Below are 18,628 nucleotides of genomic sequence, written 5' to 3' on the forward strand. Positions count from 1 at the left end.
CTGGCGCTGAAATGTTTGAGCAGCTGTGGCATCAGAGCGGTCGACACGTCCCACACTCCCATTTGCTTTAATGAGTTAAGATTCTCAGAAGCTTCTCGTTTGTGCCGTGATGTTTGAGAGAAGAGCTCATTTCAAACTGATAGACTAAACAGTGGCGGAGGAGGAGGCGGTAATACCACATTAGAAAGATACTCCATTACAAGTAAAACTGTGGATTAGAAAGACAGTTTCCAATCCAAACTACTTCATGCTCAGAGGCTCCTCTGTCTAAAGCATTGGTTCCCAACCTTTTCCAACTCATGGCCCACTTGATAATCTCCAAACTTGTTGGCGGCCCACATCTGACCCCAAACAGTATGGAGTCCAGATAATTACTTCTCTGAGCACTTTTTATTTTAATGGTAATGATCAAACAAACTCAATTTTTCTTTTTTGTTTGACGGGGGAAGAGATCACTTGTCGATTCATCATCTGTCTCTTTACTCTCTTTCCTTATAAATCTTCCTGTTGCTACCCAGCTATCCATGTTTTTATTTCATAAATAAAGTATATCTATCTATCTATCTATCTATCTATCTATCTATCTATCTATCTATCTATCTATCTATCTATCTATCTATCTATCTATCTATCTACTCCAGTTTTTGCCATGGATGTAACGTTTTAGCATGCAACCAGACAGAGATAGCAAACAAGATGTGGGCTGGACCACAGTCAATACAAACAAGTCTCTGTCATCGGCTTATCACAGTGATAGGCTTTAATATGAGGAAAAAAATAAAAGCAGTGAAAGGAGTTCAGTCAACATTGTTCATGTTTTTAAAGAACATTTTAAAGAAGTTTTTGCAAATCATTTGGAGGCCCACTTGCAATACCGCCACGGCCCAGAGGGCAAGCAGTTTATTTTTCCTCTACAGAGGCAGACTCACAGCTCTGTTTAAAGGAAATTAAAAAAAAAAAAGACAAACACAATCAAATTCAAGTCAGGATTGCTAAAGGCTCTACAGACCCCTGATTCACCTACACAGGTGCTCTCACTTCTGTGTCTGATTACACCCCGTCTGAAGACGCTGGAGCTGCGCACAACATACCTGATCACCCCTCACTCTCTAGCTGCGCCTTTTAGGGCGGGATGACTTGCACTTCATCATTCTTACAGGCCTTTTTCGCAGCAGACATTTTGGCCTGTCGTAGCAGGAAAGGCTGAGGTGTAACTACAAACAACTGCATTCAGTTTACCTGCGCTATGGCCTGACGTTCTGCGCGTGCTGCCTCGCTGAGAGGTCTGACTGAGACATTTAAAGGAACCGAACCATCGTTAATAAGATTTCCTTCACCTGTGCTCCTCCTGCGATTACAGGTCAGTATCAGTATGTTGAGGTGACCTCATCGTTAGCCTGAGCAGAGGTCTAATCAGCCACTTTAACTAAACACACCTGTGTAAGTCTGCAGTGCACATGTTTAATATGTGAATATTAAAAACCCACAAAGTTGTGGATGAAACTGGAGATAATGCAATAATGAACATTCTCTAACTCAGTTAAAGCTGAAAACACACACGCACACACACACACACACACACACACAATACTAATATTTTACAGGCTTAAAATCTTAATCTGCAAAGTAACTAGTAAGTACAGCTGCTGGAAAAATTGAAAAGTGGAAAGTAAAAAGTGCAAAACAATTCAAAAAAGTACAATATTTTCACAGTGTAGTTCAGTCCAGAAGCAGAGTGAATGTACCTAGTTAATTCCTACCTCTACAACTCAACCCAACCGAGAAAGAAAGATGTAAAAACAAGAATAAAATCAGCTGTTGAAGTAACAAAAAAAAAAAAAAACCCTATGGATTCAAAATGTCCCCTGTAGCTGCAGGGAGGAGAGTACAAACAGTGGGAAGTGAGTGACTGTGCATCTGCAGGCCTTTTAGGTCTGCCTGATGATTGCTCCCTTCCTGATTACCAGGGCGGACAGCGAAAACAGAGTCGATAATTGAATCAGAGAAATTTCTCCTCCAGCATCGAAGATGGTCGGCCTGATAACGAGCTTCTTAACTGGCAGCACAGGAAGCAGCTTTTCCGCATTCCAAGGTGGGAGAAAACTTTGGTGCCCCTGCCCTGATGCTTTAGAGGGGAGGCAGTCACACATCAAGAGTGTGAGGGTCAAACAGCTGCTTCACTGCACCGCTCGGCTCAGCTGGACGCACCTCTGGAACCCCGGGGAGCGGTTATGAGGAGATCAACTCCGTACAACTCAAGATGGGCAGAGAGACGATCCACTGTGGTTTACGGTACGTTCACGCTGCTTCACATGACCTTTGTTTAAATCTGTTTACATCTCTTTATTGTATTAATTAACACCAGGGTAGCAGAGGGCCCTTTGGTTTACTGGTATGCTCAGTCAGTGGTTCCCAGACTGAGGGTCAGGGTCTTCTCTCGAGGGGTCAAAGTAAAGTCTCAGGGGTCACCAAAGCAGAAATGTTTTTGATCTCTGCAACACAAAAAGATGTGTGTTATGTCTGAGGATCTAATCCTTGAGTTTTTCTTGGATGATATTTGTTTGTTTTTTTTCATTTTTGACCACTGTTCAAACACACATCTGTGAGGCTGGTGATCTATGTTGAGGACCTAGCAGTAAACATGAGTTGTGATTATCAAGGGATATTATGGCAACTTGAGAAAGTCAGTCTAGACTACTGTGCATGGTCTGGTTTTGTAACTGTTGGGAATCTGACAATCTTATGGCCTAAAATCTCCAAAGGACCAATAAACTTTCCAGATCCATCTCTCAAGCCTTTAAGGTGAGTGTTAATGCTGCAAACAGGCTGTTTCACCACAATTTTTGCAGAATGTTTTTTGAGTCAAATGATTATTTATAGTTTTTTTTTTTCTCTCCAGATCAGTTCTCATGATTTCTTCTACCTGTGTGTATTCATTACTTTCACCCACCAGCGGTGCGCTCAGCCACATTTGGCTCCTGGAGGAAGCTGACCCTGGGGGCAGAGTACGAGGATACCTGGGCCCCGTCAACTGACAGGAGGTGTCGTCCCGGGCTGCGGGAACAGGGGGAGCCGGGGCCCGAGGAGGAGACATCTGACACCTGCAGCGGAGAGCCGGAGGAAACATCGTGGAGAGCCGCTGACACCAACACGGCGCAGAGGTATGACACAGTTTTACACCTGGATGGACTGAGCAGAGCGGGTAGTAGGGATGGTGTCCGTCAACTCGTCAAGAAGCATGAGACCCTGAACAACATGCCATGGCCCTGCAGGTGAGACACACATTTCTAAATAAAAATTCTGCATTTAAATTGACAGACACTGGAATGCATGATAAGATTAATCATCACATATCATCTGCAGATTAAAAGTCCTCTCTTTAACACAATAATGTAAGAATTTGGAATCATTTCAAATAAGCACAGAAGTGAAATAATGAAGGTAAGATAAAATAAGATTTATTTTTATGATTATATTATATATTATAACATTTAGAAGATAAAAAATAGTGCAGTATTTGTTATACAGGTCAGGTAGCTAAATTAGATTTTGACACAGGAACCTTCTTCAAGACAGGGTCCCAAGATAAAGTAATAAAGCAGGAGCCACCTAAAGGCCCTTGTATGTCACCGTTAGGAAGGTAAATCCACTCATTAACCACAGTCATTATATGTTGTGCTTTATTGATGCATTTTGCCAAATAAAATTTCAATTAAATCAGCAAAAAACATTTGACACCGACAAATAAAGCCCAGAGCTTTCAGGGCCCCTGGGGGTCTTGGACCCTCTTTGTCCAGTCAGTGATTCGGCCTCTTTCTGTAGGATGTTAAACTTTTTATAAAGGCAGCCATCACTTTTCAAATTATTTAACACTGTTTACAAGAGAAAGCCATGACTCACTCCAAAACTCTGGATATTCTCCAATGGGGATTTTATTATTTCCACAACAGCTGCTGCAATATCAAGATTGGATAAATAATAAAGTGGCTCTTTGTCAGAAAACTCTAAACACTGCGGTGCAGCTATCTTCATTCTTACTGCAGTGCATCAACTGAACCACTAGATGGCTCCTCCACTGTATCTAAACCATAATGACTTGGCTGCAGATGATGATGATGATTTATAGATGCTGAATTAATAATGAGCTTAATCAAGTTATAAATGGCCTCTAGATGTGAGTTTGTTAACAACTGGTCTCGTTGGCGTGCAGCTGGCCAATAAGAGCGAACTACAAAGAATGAATGTGTTACATTTGAGAAGGTAAGCACATGTTTTTATATATATATATATATATATATATATATATATATAAACCAGAGAAGTCGGCTGTTATCTATTTGTTTATCTGCAAAATAGCCCAACAAAATATTTTTGTAATCTCTGAATATTAACATGTGGTTAGTCACAACTAGATGAAGCTCAAGCTGTGCCCTGCAGTAAGGACACTGGTTCAGACTATTTTTATATTATGACTTGGAAAAAAAAGAAAAGACAAAGAAATACAAGCTTTAGATCAAAGCGACAAAGTAAAAACTTTTGATGTTGCATTTAAATTCATTTTCTCCAGTAAACTCCACACACAAAACATTCCCAATGCTAATGAATGTTCATCTAAACCAAGGGTTGCCTAAATTCATAGTGGTCCATGAGTCCCTGCAGCCATAAACACAGCTTCTTTATGTCCTTTCTATGATGCTACTAACTGGCTGTTTAACTGCTGACATAAACAGCAACAGCATAGTTCTTTAAAAGACACACACACACACACTGCACACACTGTAACAACAACACTGACAGTGTGAATAGTGTAAATAATTAAATACCATACACAGAAATTAAGTCGAAAAGAATAAACAATGAAAATGGAACCTCTGAAGACTGAGCGAGCTGGTTACATATGTTTCTTTAAAGACAATCGACATTCACAGAGAAACAGTTCATGATGGAGAAATATTCCCAAAAACCCTTCAAATCATCTCCAGTGATTGAGTCCTGCTCAGGGCAGTGTGCTCCAGCAGCTGCACTGTGATGACCGAGCCTGAGGAGGAGTCACAGCAAAGGTCATAACATCAGCACATCTGCATACATCTGCATGAACCCTGTTTTTAAAAAATCTCAGGAGAAAATGAGACAAAACACTGTTCACGTCTGTTTGTACTTAGGTCCTGCAGACTTTTTGAAATGTATAACTGACCACAAAAATAAGTACTAATGTTCGTGATACATTTCTCTGTCTGTGAATGACTTCTGGCAAACTAAAGGACTATACATTTATTATTTATCAGCCAACATGAAATATTTCTTCATTAGCTTTATGCACATGTAGCAGTGTGCTCTGTGGGACATGAAACAACGAGGAAGGAAAACAGGGGTTAAAAACATGAAAACATGATAAAGAAAATATGGAGAGTGGTTTACATTCACAAGCATTACACATTTTTTTATTTCTTTTTATCAATTTTCATTATCCAAAGCAACTTGATTGTACCAACAAGGTAGGTTTGCATTTCTTTTCATTAATGAAAAAAAACTATTTTATTGACATTAATTGATTCACTGTAAATTCCTGAGAAAAGTGACTGATTCTTTAGAGAATCGGCGCTTAAAACTTTTATAAACTACATTGATCTGTATAAAAAAATAACATGTTTTTCCCTTGTTGATGCTAAAAGAGAGATTGATTAAGCTATGGCTCGTGTTCTGACCCGCAGGGCTTCCCTGAACTTCATTAGTTTTACAGTCTCTTATGAGCAGCCAACAGACGGGGAGCGCGTCTGTGCGCTCCAGTCACCGATAGGCCCGCGCTGGTCACATGCGCTCCTCCTTATTCCACTGAGGACTTGCTATATAGCCCTCAGCCCCCATACAGCGATCAAACAGAAATCAAAGGATAACTGCTCGTGTTGGATTGGCTCGTTTTACTGTTGCTCTCAGCTGAAAAAAAAAAAAGAAAAAAAAAGAAGAAGGATTTCAGTGTTTTCTGACGCTCCTGACGTTTTTTTTTTTTTTTGACTGACATCCTGAACGTTTCAACTGGTGTTTGGACGCTGACACGATGTTGTCAGGATTTTTCTCAGCGACAGGCTGATCTGATTCTCTCCACTCAGACTCTGGCTGATATGGATGCAACAGCCTCAGTGAAGTGATAATTTTACAGCTAAAGTGCTTTATTGCTTATAACTTAAATGCTTTAAATGCCACTGACGATGAATGAATGGAAAGGATCCAGAGAACATGGTTTTCCATGAGGCCACCTTATTTTTTATATTCCAAACGCAGCGCTCTCTCTACTCTCTAACGCTAAGCTGTGGTTGGGATGAAGTGTGTTTGTTGTGATGCGCCTCCCCTCCATTTCCACTGACACCAGTTTGGATTTTCCCTTTTGGATCTGTGCGTTTCCAGAATGGCTCGCTTCGCAGAAGATCTACCCACCCGCTATGGAGGAGGCGCAGGCAGCGGAGGGAGAGGTGCGCCGGGCGCCGGGAGAGGGGGAGCCCGGGGTGGTGGCGGCGCTCCGGGTGGCCAGAGGATGTACAAGCAGTCGATGGCCCAGAGAGCCCGGACAATGGCCATTTACAACCCGAACCCTGTCAAACAAAACTGCTTCACTGTCAACCGCTCCCTCTTCATCTTCCGCGAGGACAATCTCATCAGGAAGTATGCAAAGCGAATAACAGAGTGGCCATATCCTTCCTGAGCTCAGAGCAGGTGCATCTGGAGCCTGTAACCTGTCTGTCCTTGCGTGGCAGCCGCACGCAGATGTTTGAAAAGCAGACACACACCACCGCCTGTAGGCCTGTTGTCAGCCTGTTAAGTTTAGCTGCTGTGTTATGTTCACTTGCCTCTAGGTTTATGTTGTAAAAACCCGCCCGTGCTGCTGAATGAGCAGCTGTTTGTGCCTGTGGAGCAGCGACCGGTGTCTTTTCTTTACCCCTGTCCGCGCAGCGCCGCCTGCACCTGTCGCTCTGCCCCTTATCTCCATTCAACATGACACAAAGATATTTTCTCAGTAGGTGCGGACAGTGAAAAGACTTCACTTCCGCCTATTGTGTTGCCTTTTCTATTCCCAGTTCAATACGGAGCCTCTGGGCGTCCACGTAGACAGATAAGTTCTTTTGTCAAAATGTCATCTCCGGGCATCAGCAGCGATCCCTGCGTCGTAGTTAATAATTATCAAACATCGCTATTGATTTACGCAGCTAGAAGTCAATAAAAAGCTGCGTGCGTAAAAGGGGAAATGGTAATGGTCAGCTGTCGCTGCTGCCACTGACCGCCCCCCACTCCCCATGTCCACCTGTGAAGTCATGTTGACTAATTGCTAAGAAAAAACGCAGTTTATTTTGGTGAAGGAGACCGCTGGTCGGAGGTTGCAGCACCGCCTCGTTGTCTTAGTTGGGAGCCCTCTCCATGGTGCTGAAGTCGCCCACGCTCACCGCTCCACGCCGCTCTCTCAACACTGCAAAAAAAAAAAAAGTCCACTTCAACGAGTCACGGTCACTCATCAAGTCTTAGTGCGTTCTCTCTTGACATAAGTGACAGAGTCTATGACATTATTCACTTTGTTTCAGAGTCTGTTCTCTTGAAATAATTCAACAGCCCATGAGGAAAAATTACATTTAATACACAGAACAGTCTGAAAACTAACTGTGATTTGCTCTGAAAACATAATATCATGAGCATTGAGACTCAGATTTTAGTTGAAGAATGATGAATAGAAGCAATTCCCAGTCACACAGTCCTTAAATGATGGATTATCTCAAAATAATTGTCAACAAGTTTAGTGATACATGCTTTTCAACATGTTTTTACAGTACCATAGTAGTGTAGTATAGTGTAGTTGAAATCTTGAAACAAGTGATTTGAAAAACAAAATTTTTTTTCATGAGCTAAAAACAAGATTTTCAGACTCAACAGTAAATCAAATGACTCGTTGAAATGAATGTCTTTTTGCAGTGACGTAGTAAAGTCTGGAAAGCAGCTGTAGAACCTGTGTGTCAAACACAAGGACAATCAAGTGGATCTGCTCTGTGGGCAACAGTGAGAACAGCATTAGCTTTAAACGAATGACAATGGTTATCCCTCTATGAATTAAATTTCCACTCCACAGGACCACCCCCCCCCCCCCCCCAAAAAAAAAAAAAAACCCACATGAAACTAAAAACCATAGCTGAAATGAAGTCAAAGTAGCCATTTCCTTTCAAAATTCACTGTCAGGGAATAGGATTCTGGTTGCATGCGGGTATCTTATGGATAACTGTTTTACATCTTGGCTTTAATGGTCGTAAGCTTCCTACTCCCTCACGATTCATGGGCCCTCAATAGGCCCTGACCTGCGGACATTGACCCAGCAAAAATAGACTGCAGAATGAGCCAAGCATTGATAATGGTTGGAAATGGTCAGCCATCTGGAAGGATCATAAGCGCATGTGTAGGATGCTTTATTTCTAGAAAGCCGGAGCATGATGTGGAATGGGATGTTTATGTTTTAGTGTGATGGCATTTTATCATTCATCAACAAGCAGGATGATTTGTTTTTCTGTGCAATTTAATGTTGTCACCCATCTTTAAATCGTTGTGTACTCATTGCTGTCCTGTTAAAATCTTGTATCCTGATTGAGTAGAAGGTCTTTTCCCTACTACCAAAGGGAATAACAGCTATGATTCAGCTGTGAAATTAAATGAATGCAACTTCACTTTCAACTGCTCCTTAACCCTCACACTCCATTTGAGTACATGATCCTGGCTACAATCATCGCCAACTGCATCGTCCTGGCCCTGGAGCAGCATCTACCTGCCAGCGACAAGACACCTATGTCAGAGCGCCTGGTAAGTGCATTTCTATGAGGTCACTTCCTTTAAAAATAAAGACCCTTTCAACAGTAAACAGATATGTAGAATAATCACAGGCACCCACTTTGCCAGAAGCACCTGCCTCCCAGAGTTAGAAGGGAATGACCTACAATGGCTTAACTGCAGCAGCACCTTTCACTCATAATGCGGGGAGCCACCCTGTGTGTTTTACTGTGTTTGTCCCTCCAGCTCCTATCTTGTAAGCCATCAGAGCCTCTCAGTGGGCTAGCTTTGATCACCTGCTCCGCCCCCCCCCCCCCCCCCCCCCCCCCCAGCTGCTCACATATGCATTCAGTTTAAACCAACATTTGAACTCTGTCTGTCACGTTGCACAGCTAACCAGTCTCAGAGAGAGACCAAAGAGACTGTTGCACAGGGAGGTCAAGTGGCAGATTCTGCTCCGTGTACTGGAGGAAAAAAAGAAAAAAAAACCTGAATAGCATGTAGCTTCATGCTTCAGCACTTTGCTGTTCTGGTTTTTGAGGGTGTTGCAGCTGAGGGGACTTTGTCTTAAAATAGAGATCCAGAGAGTGTTACAAAGAGCAACAGCTTGATGTGAAAATGTCAATTGATTCTTCTCATGTCGCACCACCTGCTCCTGTTTTAAATATCTCAGCTGCTGTGGCACAGAAATTCAGCAGCAGAGATGTTACTACTAGGAAAACAACAACGTAGCATTCAGCACCTGAGCAAGTGACTGGAGTGGTTACACAAAGGAGGAAACAAGCATCCTCCTCCCTGCCTCCTCCACCTTGAGGATGCAATACAACAAGAAGCCTTTTAATTAGAACGAGGGATCAGCTTTTATTTATGAAGCTCTGTCAACAGAGTAGGGAGGCATACTGTAAGTGGAGGCAATGATAGAAGCTATTCACTAAGAGTATTTCAGATCCAATGCAGGTCTTTAGCACCGTGGGCCTTGGGGATTTCCCCAGCTGTCTTCCACAAGTGTATTTATAAATCAGCAGCGTTTTAGATGTATGTATAATAGATGTTAACACACTGTTAGTACAGACAGTTATCCAGGCAGCCCTCCAGCTCTGTTATTACATAAGACATTCAGTTGTTTTGTCTATGAATCTTGCCTTTTATAGCACACCAAAATGAATGTACTGTATACCACACTGAATGCCTGTCCTTGTTATTTTAAAGGATGCAGGGTCCTACAGCTACTCGTATTGGCCAGGGACAGCTTATCTGCATCTCCATAACAACAACAAACTGTCAATATTTCGCCACCACAGCCTTCATGCTTGATACAGTAATTCTTGTCCAACATATCTATTATCACTGGATGTTGACTGTAGTCAGCCAGTGCTTTAGAAAAGGTCACATTTCTTATAGTGCTCAGGCCTGTCACACTGCTTTTACATGATTATTTATGTTGGAGGCTGGGTGATGCTGGGGGTTGGGGACACTGACTGTCAGGTTGTAGTATGCTGGGAACTAAAGAGAAAAATTGAGGGGGAGAGAGGTTAGTGTAGGCATGAGATATCCACAGCTCTTGCCCTGTGCATCGCCCCAGGCTTTTATAGATATTAATGGAAGCAAAGAAAAAGTGTCATGTCATACGCGCTTGATCCAACTCCCTTACTTACAGCAAGGCCCAGGGTTAACCCGGCCACATAGTGCAAATGATTCAACTGTGACATGTTGTTGATTGTTTGACACTTTTAGGAAATAATGTGGAGTGCCTAGATCAATCATGTCCAGTCATCTGTGTTATGCATATGGATTGAGTGCCAAAGTGCCCTTTCAAACAAGAATGTCTTTTTCCCATTGGGATAATTCCATTTGACAACCCAAATGTCCCTGTGGTCACTCCACGTGCCCCCTAATTTCATTATTCACACTAACATTAACATCACACCAGACGGGCACTTGAATGGCCTAAGTTTTCTGGTCTGTCTGAATATATGCAAAAAGTACCTCTTTGTTTGGTCCATATGCCCTTTTAGTTTGTGTTGATGTTTCTTTTTTGTCCCAATAACACCACAAACTTGAACTTGAAGTACTTCTCTGGTTGGGGCCAGTGCCTCAAGGAGGCCTAATATCTCTTAAGGGCCCAACAATCTTTCTGGTCAGTCCCTTGAGGTTGACCCAAAAGGCCAGCATCTGTCCCCTCTACTTCCATGCTTAATTTTGCCCTAATGCCACACAATAGAGGTCCAAATGCCTTTGTAATTGCCCCAGGTGCTGCATTGGTCAGCTCAAGCACCCCTGTATTTTTCCCAACTGCACCTCTGATTGGCCCAAGTTGCCATTTCTTCGGCCGACATAGGATTCCCACGCATCCCGAAAAACCCGCAAAACAGACCAGTTTTCTAGTCATGGAAAACGAGAGAAAAAGCAAAATGTCCTGGAAAATATTGCGTTGTTGTGGGAAAGTTATTTCAACATTCTCATATTTTCGGGTAGAGTTATGTTCAGGATCGGGAAGTTCAAATGGTAGGCTAGTTTATGGACGACATTATTTTGATTAGGCTGCTATCGGTTTGTTTTGGCAATGCTGTGAACGCACCACGAAGTTACGTCACATGCTGCAAGTTGGATAATTTATAACTCCGAAACTCTTAGGAATGTGAGTTATATTATCCTTCAAATGTTTTGGCTGCTAACTGTAGTAGTTTTTATGAGGTTTATTGATGAACCTATTCTTCCCAACTTGTTTTAAACTGTTGAATAATGGATTAGCAGGTTTGGTTCAGTTGCTAGCTAGCTTGTTTTGCCTGTAGCTAAAGGTTTAAGGTTTGTGATTCAGCTCTGGTGGAGCAAAGGTTTCAAATGTGCGTTGGTCCGTTGCTGAGAGTTGGATGATAATAAATGGGAAGTGGGGGTAAATACAATGACTAGGAACCCAACTGTATGTTAGTCAAACACCGGCTAAATACTCGCTAACGCCACGTTTAACTTTGCTAGCGTTTCTTCAAACCCAACGTTTCGTTGTTCAGGTAAAACAGACCATAATATGAAAAGTTTAACTTTTGTAGCAGTAACTCACAATGGGTGTCATTAACCTCGTTAAAGACTGTGTGACAAACTGATAAGATCCAGCTGCAGTAAATAATCTTAGCAAATTCAACTTTGAATAGTACATTCGGCTATATAAAGTGGAAATTGCAGGCTACTGTATGTTATTGGTGTTGATGGCAGGCTATTTAGTTATTGGTGTCGAGGCATCAATGGTTAATTCATAAGAAAAAAGTGAGTCAGGTTTTAAATTAAAAATGATAATATTTTTTTTTTTTAAATCAAAAATTCAAAACAAGTTGGGAAGAATATGTTCATCGATATAATTTCATAATTCATTTAGCATGTAAGGGATGATTTCATAGACAAGTATAGCGTAGTATTGACTGTATTTATTTGACTTCCACAGATAGGAACATATTGAAAACTAATCTCTAGAAAAGAGAGTGGGAACCCTGATACTCAAGCTCTTGGCCCAAATGTTTTTCGGTTGGCCCAAGCGTCCTTTTGGCAGACTTAAACGTCCTTCTGGTTGGCTTTTGGTCAGTGGTCAGTTAGTGTGGCCCTCTGTTCTGTCAAAGTGCCCTTTGCGCGGCCCCAGTCTCATTGACATGAACTTCTTTCATGTGACATTGGGGCGCAACTTAATCCTCACTCCTACCTAAAAGTTCTGATCATTAGAGGTGCCACTGTCCCTTAAAGAGACTTTGAACATCACTGATCTTGTCCGAGGTAACATTTAGACAGAGTTACAGTCCTTGTTGATTTTGTTGAAGTTGATATTTTTACTTTCTCAACACATTAAATGAACAGGCCTGAGACTGCACTGGTTTACTGTAGCCTTTGAGATCATGCCATGTGTGTGAATATTTGTTTTCACTGTGTTTACTCTGTTTTCATCCCAAGAAGGGGGCTCCACTTCCTGCACGTGTGGTCATGCTGGTGCAAGAAGTAAAAGGAGCCCTCTTTCTTTCTATCTTTTACTTACCCCCCTCTCTTTCACTGAATGCTTCATTAACCACTCTCTTATCTCTCACAAAGATCTTCCTCCGTCATTCTCATCATCTCTCCAATTCTCTCCATCTTTCTGTAGGATGACACAGAGCCCTACTTTATTGGAATATTCTGTTTCGAGGCTGCCATTAAGATCATCGCCCTGGGCTTTGCGTTTCACAAAGGCTCCTACCTCCGCAACGGCTGGAATGTAATGGACTTTGTGGTCGTCCTCACTGGGTGAGTCCCTCGCCCGCTGGGTGTCAGCTAGAGATGGAAGTCATAAGTGAGAGAGTGGTTTCTTTTGTGTGTATCTGTGACCGCCCTGAGTGAGATTGTAGTGGAATCTACCCTCTTCCAGTTAGAGCATCTGCCTAAAAGCATCTATATGTTATTCAACAAGTAACACAAGCCTGGGAAAGATGTGAAAAAACTGTCACTATGTACATTTATTGCTTTAGCCTTTCGATTTCTGTCCTTGACTTTAACACTGTGGCTGGACTACACTTCAATATATATTGTCCACACACTTTGTGGCTTTTGGGAAGGCACTTTCCTGTTTAGACAATGGCCCCATACACAAAACCAGGTCCAAAGTGAAATAGTTTTCCCAATTTGATGTGGAACTTGACTGGCCTCAGATTTAAGTGTCATGTTTGAGTGTCCACATACTTTTGGCCACAGAGTGGAAGACGCAGTGTGCGGTTGATGATAATTTTAACATTTTCATTTTGTGTTCAATAGATTCAGAAACTTCTGTCTTAACATTTACATCATATTGACCAGTTTTACCAGAAAGCCTTGCCATCTGAGTGTCGGCATGGCAACTGGAAGGTGCAATAAACACATGTTTCATGTTTGATCAAAGTTTCAGAAATAAGTACATGTTGACAGTGCCAGTTATTAGCTAAGTGGACCGCAGAGTACTGTGACAGATGCTTTTATAGTTGAAAATTGTGTGTGTATATATATATACATATATATTTTTTTTTGAGCAGCTCGGACAATAGTGGGTCCCTGGCAGGGAAGCTGTCAGATAGTGGGGCTTTAGAGACATGTAATGGCCTGTGTTTCTTATTATCAGTAAAGAGTCATGAATGACAGAGCAACAGTCAGGTCGATAGCTCTGAGTAATTACTGCTGGGATTTCAACTCAGGCAGCGCTGAATCTTTGTGTGGAAGGCGGTATGGTATTCCTTCTCAATGAACCAATGGCAGAGGGAGGATAATAATGTTTATAACATGCTTCATATTATTTCTTCATACCCTTTCCTCCACTTTATGGTTATCTCTTGTACCATTCTACCTGTTACTTCTATTAACCAATCTATCCACCCTAGAGTATTCTCCTAAAACACAAACAACTGTGCATTTATTGTCGTTGTATTGTCGATTCTCAGACAAGAAATCTTGGTCTGCTTGTCAGGTCACCCCTGTTGACAACAACTCAACCCCCTCAAGTTTATTATAGGTGTACTTAAGTAATAATACAACAGCCCTGAAATCCGACTTTCATGAAGGTTACACTGTTCAGTTTTTTATAACTGTTTTTGGGAGGATGTAGTTTGTGATGGTGTTGAACTATATTTCATTATACAGAGAGTTGTCTTTATTATTTAGCCTACCTGCATTGAAATAAGTAGGGTGCACAAAATAATAGAAACATCTGTATATGTTGGTTATATGTTAGTGGTGGCAGAGGAAGCAGTCCTTGCCCCTTCCAGTCTGTTCACACCTCTGAATGCAGGATAAAAGTACAAAGAGGGGCTTCCACCCCCTCATATTAAATCTTGCTCCGTCATTAGTGATGAATTTTGGTCAGCTCACTACAAACTTCCAGTGGTGGATGATGCACAATGTTTTTAGTTAAAGCAATATAACAATGTGAAAGCAGTCCTCTCAGAAAATTTCCCACTAAAAATAATCTGCCATGTTAGAAATGCGCCCGTTTCAGCCCAATTCAGTTGATGCTGATAAACGCTTCCTTTTGCTTAGTTAAATTCAAGAGCAGAGACATATTTACCGCCTTGATGCCGTACGAGGTCCAGATTGGATTTGTGCTGTAAATAATGACTATTTCAAAAAGTCAATAAACAAATGAATCAAGGTGGATATTGAATGAGGAACAGAACAAAGAGGCGGTGACCGCAAGGTGATGAGAAAAACAGAGCAGTCAAGGCGAAAAGAGCAAAGAAGGTAACCAGTGCGATATTACCAATTTTCCTTTGGACGCCTTCGTTAATAAATATTAGCATCAGAAAATTGGTGTTTTAAAATGAAGACATTTCTCCTTATCTTTCACTTGTCAGGACATCTTTTTCTTTTTCTTTCATTCGGCACATGCTGTCAGTGAGACCTTCGTGTTTGGAACTGTGATTGGATTGAATGTTCCCCCTGAAATGCCTACACAGACGAAGGACTGATGTGTGCTGGGAGATGAAAGCGGGCGTTCCTTAAATGTAAGACTGAGATCACACAGAGGCAGAGGCTGCTTGGAGCGAAACACTTGAATCCCAGTATCTTCATGCAGAAAGACGCACCAGCTGCTTCCAGTTTCATGTGATACACCTTGTGCACTGCAAGAAGCTCTAAGTGTGTTTTTGTCTAAGCCAATGAATTTCCAAACAGCAGTGGTGCTGAGCATTTAGCTTTATAGGATATAAGAAAGAGGCATGTTATTTAATCTTCTGAAAGCATAAATAAAACCGAGTTATTTAAAATGTGCTAGTATCAGAAAAAAGCAGAGAATGAATTTAAAGGACCACATCAATATTTGCTTGTTGACGTGGAGTCGTGTAGAATCAGTTTTTTTATTTCAGGGTTTTTCTTCTCTTCAAAAAACTAAAGCTTTAGGAATATGGCTTTTCAGTTTTGGCTATCCATTGCTGACACAGCTGGATATAAATGAACTATTATGTTGTGTATGTGTGTGTCTCTGTTTGGTTGCCAGGCAACCACAGTAGGTAATGTGCCTCAGCGTGATCGGGTGTGTGTGTGTGTGTGTGTGTGTGTGTGTGTGTGTGTGTGTGTGTGTGTGTGTGTGTGTGTGTGTGTGTGAGAGAGAGAGACGTTCCGTTTGCTTTGTGCTCGATATGCTCCTACGGGATCGGGGGTCTAAAGGTGTCCGGACCGAGCCCACATCGATGTGGAATCAATCAGATCACCTCTGGGTACGGTTTGTCTCACTGGCTCAGAGTATGAGCAAAACCTGTTCCTGGGAGATTTGGTCCTGATGTCAAAAGATAAAAGACGCAAAACGAGTACATTCAACCGCGTCCTTAGATGTTCAGCCTCCCTAAGTGAAGTGAAGAGGATTAGACAGACTTTGCTGCTCACCTGGGTGTTAAAATCTGTTTCTGCTTTGTCCTGTGTAGCCCACAGAGGGAATGACTAGCCTGCAGGAAACAATGAGTGATCATAATTAGAGCTTAGTATAGCACCAATGATGAAATGATAACGTGAAAATATGTTGAGTGGCAAGAGAATAAAAAATAAGTAAGTGAGAAACCCACAGATAAACAAAACACTACTACAGTTGCATGCTGTCAGTCAATGCAAGAATGATGGATGAAAAATTAAAAAAAAAAAAAAATGCTTTGCAATCAGTCAAACGTAAGGGCCAGTTTTTTATTGATCCTACTGGTTAGAAAATCTAATTTATAATCCATGCTGAGAGGATGCAATTGTGGCTGAGAGGAGGGAAATCATCCTGCTTTGTTTGAAATGAAAACATATTCCGTGCTGCTTTATCAATCATCTTATATTACACAGGTCAATAACATATCTTAGGCTTTTTTCCTCTTTGCTAAAAAATCAGTATTGGTCTCTGCCTGCTGTACAATTCCAGTGCTCAGTCCTTAGGCTAATTATGTCGATACAGCCATCCAGTCCTAATGAAATTGTCTAAATGATAGTGTAGCTGGAGGCCGTGGCAGACCTTTAATCTGTCCTGATCAGGCATTAGGAGCCCCCTAATAAGAGAATAAATCTGCCTGGGTTGCCAAAGGCCTAATCAATAGCACACTGAGCTGGCGTAGCACCAGGAACACTGAGCCCTGATGAGGTGCCCGACACAGCCTATCACACGCTGAGCATGACGGTGCCCATGAGGAGAAAGGGCGAGGAGCTTGCTCTGCTTAGAAGAAGCATTTATATCATATGTACGAAGCACTGTGCTCACAAGAAACTGGGGAATCATGACTCAGTGGCTGGAAAGAAATATAAAAAAGAATCCAAGATGAAAAGGGATTAAATGACACTCGCACTGGTGCTAATTTCGGAGGTGAAACTTCGCAGGTGTCCATTTGTTCTACCGTCTGTAATCGCCGGGTTCTTCCTCCTTTTAGAGCAGAAACTGGGAGAAGCAGATAATTTTAAAGTCAAACAGGGAGAAGAAAAGTGGTTTCTTATTTTGAAGTTTTGAATTGTAGCCATTTTTCTGAAAGCCAACAAAGTGGTGTACATACTTCTGATTGACTGCAGGGCGTGTGCTGTTTTCAGATAACTGCACCAGATACCACCAGATAATGATCTCTGAGGCCGACCCTAAATTAAAGAGGTAGTCCATCAATTTTACATGTGTGTGTGTGTGAGTTTACTAGTCATGAGGGGCCACTACTGATGCTGTGAAAACAGTTTTCCAAGTTTTCCGAGGCTCTGGAGGAGCTTTTTGATGAAAAAATACCCAGGTGACCTCACCTGTCTCTCAGCTCAGGCTTGGAAAGTATAATACTCAAGAGAGCTTGTGTTACACTGTGGGGATGTGAGGCTGGAAAAATGTGGGGTTTTAACCAGGGAGGCAGGAGGTAATACTGCATTCATGTCTTATCAGAGTGTCTGTAATATTGTAATATATTATAAGAGTTTTGGAAATGTCACTACGTCATGTCGACAATCAAGTCGTAATTATGATTTTTTTTTTTTTTTAAAGATGATATATCCGAAACGGAGCTTAATAATACGGACGTACATGGATGAGACACAGATGAGACACGAATGCCTCAAGTCCGTTCAATGTAATTTGACCTTCATTTAATGGATATATTGTAATTTTGTCATTGCAAAATATTATAATCATTTAAAATGCAACAAATTCTATAACCATACAACCGTCTTCAGTCGTCAGATCACGTCAACACGTGTCGTTAACATGGGAATCTTTCCCATTTCTACCATCCACCCCATTTGATGTGAACTCAGCATAATGAAAGACACTCTCATGTTGCATTATGGGAAATGTAAGATCCAGTTTGATCTTGACTCCCAACTTTATAGATGTGCACAATGTGATGTGAAATGGTTTGAGTACTCCCGTAAAAAAAACCAAAAACATTGTACTTTACAGCTGTCAACAGGCCTCTCACACGTGTTACCTATTTGCTTTATTTGTTAGATTATTTAACAAAGGCAGTGCAGAGAAAGTGCAGACACACACGTACATAAGAAACAGAAATGCAGCAGATGTTCTATAAGGTGCGAGGCTGAAATTAATTAGCATATATCTATTGTAGGTATGATGTGTGCAGGATGTGTGTGAGTGTATGTATTCATGTGAACACCGGATCCATTCAACACTCCTTCAGTTCACATCTCTGTTGCTGTTCGAGCCATTGTTTCATTGTTTCACTGTTTCACCATATGGAGCAGAGATATTTATGTACTTGAATATAACCCCTATAGAGAGAACATTAGAGATTGTCACTCATTCAGGTAGGATAAATAGAAATAGACGAAGGCAACTGGATGACTGGAGCCTGCATTTAACACTGAGCTCAGTATGAAATAGATGTGTTTAAATTTAGGAATGAATATGTTG

The 18,628-nt window shown here is 41.6% G+C and overlaps 1 protein-coding gene and 1 long non-coding RNA gene across 8 annotated transcripts in view; one reads left to right on the forward strand and one right to left on the reverse strand.

The window, feature by feature from the left end:
- Positions 1-697: 697 nt before the first annotated feature.
- The window catches only part of cacna1bb (calcium channel, voltage-dependent, N type, alpha 1B subunit, b), a 170,999-nt gene continuing 153,068 nt past the window's right edge, over positions 698-18,628 (forward strand). For 4 of the 7 annotated variants that reach the window (XR_008830252.1, XM_056402909.1, XM_056402912.1 and 1 more), the window contains exons 1-5: positions 702-2,292; positions 2,954-3,272; positions 6,403-6,683; positions 8,720-8,826; positions 12,914-13,053. Coding sequence is in view for 6 of the 7 variants with exons in the window: in XM_056402909.1 (XP_056258884.1) it covers positions 2,232-2,292; positions 2,954-3,272; positions 6,403-6,683; positions 8,720-8,826; positions 12,914-13,053 (908 nt within the window). In the remaining variant the exon portion in view is untranslated. Of the gene's footprint in view, positions 2,293-2,953; positions 3,273-6,402; positions 6,684-8,719; positions 8,827-12,913; positions 13,054-18,628 lie in introns of all 7 variants that reach the window. The other 3 variants (XM_056402910.1, XM_056402914.1, XM_056402913.1) reach the window with 2 other exon arrangements.
- On the reverse strand, positions 3,663-11,139 carry LOC130186141 (uncharacterized). Its single transcript, XR_008830253.1, has 3 exons — positions 11,092-11,139; positions 6,433-7,456; positions 3,663-5,934 (listed from the first exon to the last, which is right to left on the reverse strand). It is a non-coding gene; the product is annotated as an uncharacterized LOC130186141 (long non-coding RNA).

This window comes from Seriola aureovittata, chromosome 18, assembly GCF_021018895.1.
Source record: "Seriola aureovittata isolate HTS-2021-v1 ecotype China chromosome 18, ASM2101889v1, whole genome shotgun sequence".
Taxonomy (NCBI): Eukaryota; Metazoa; Chordata; class Actinopteri; order Carangiformes; family Carangidae; genus Seriola; species Seriola aureovittata.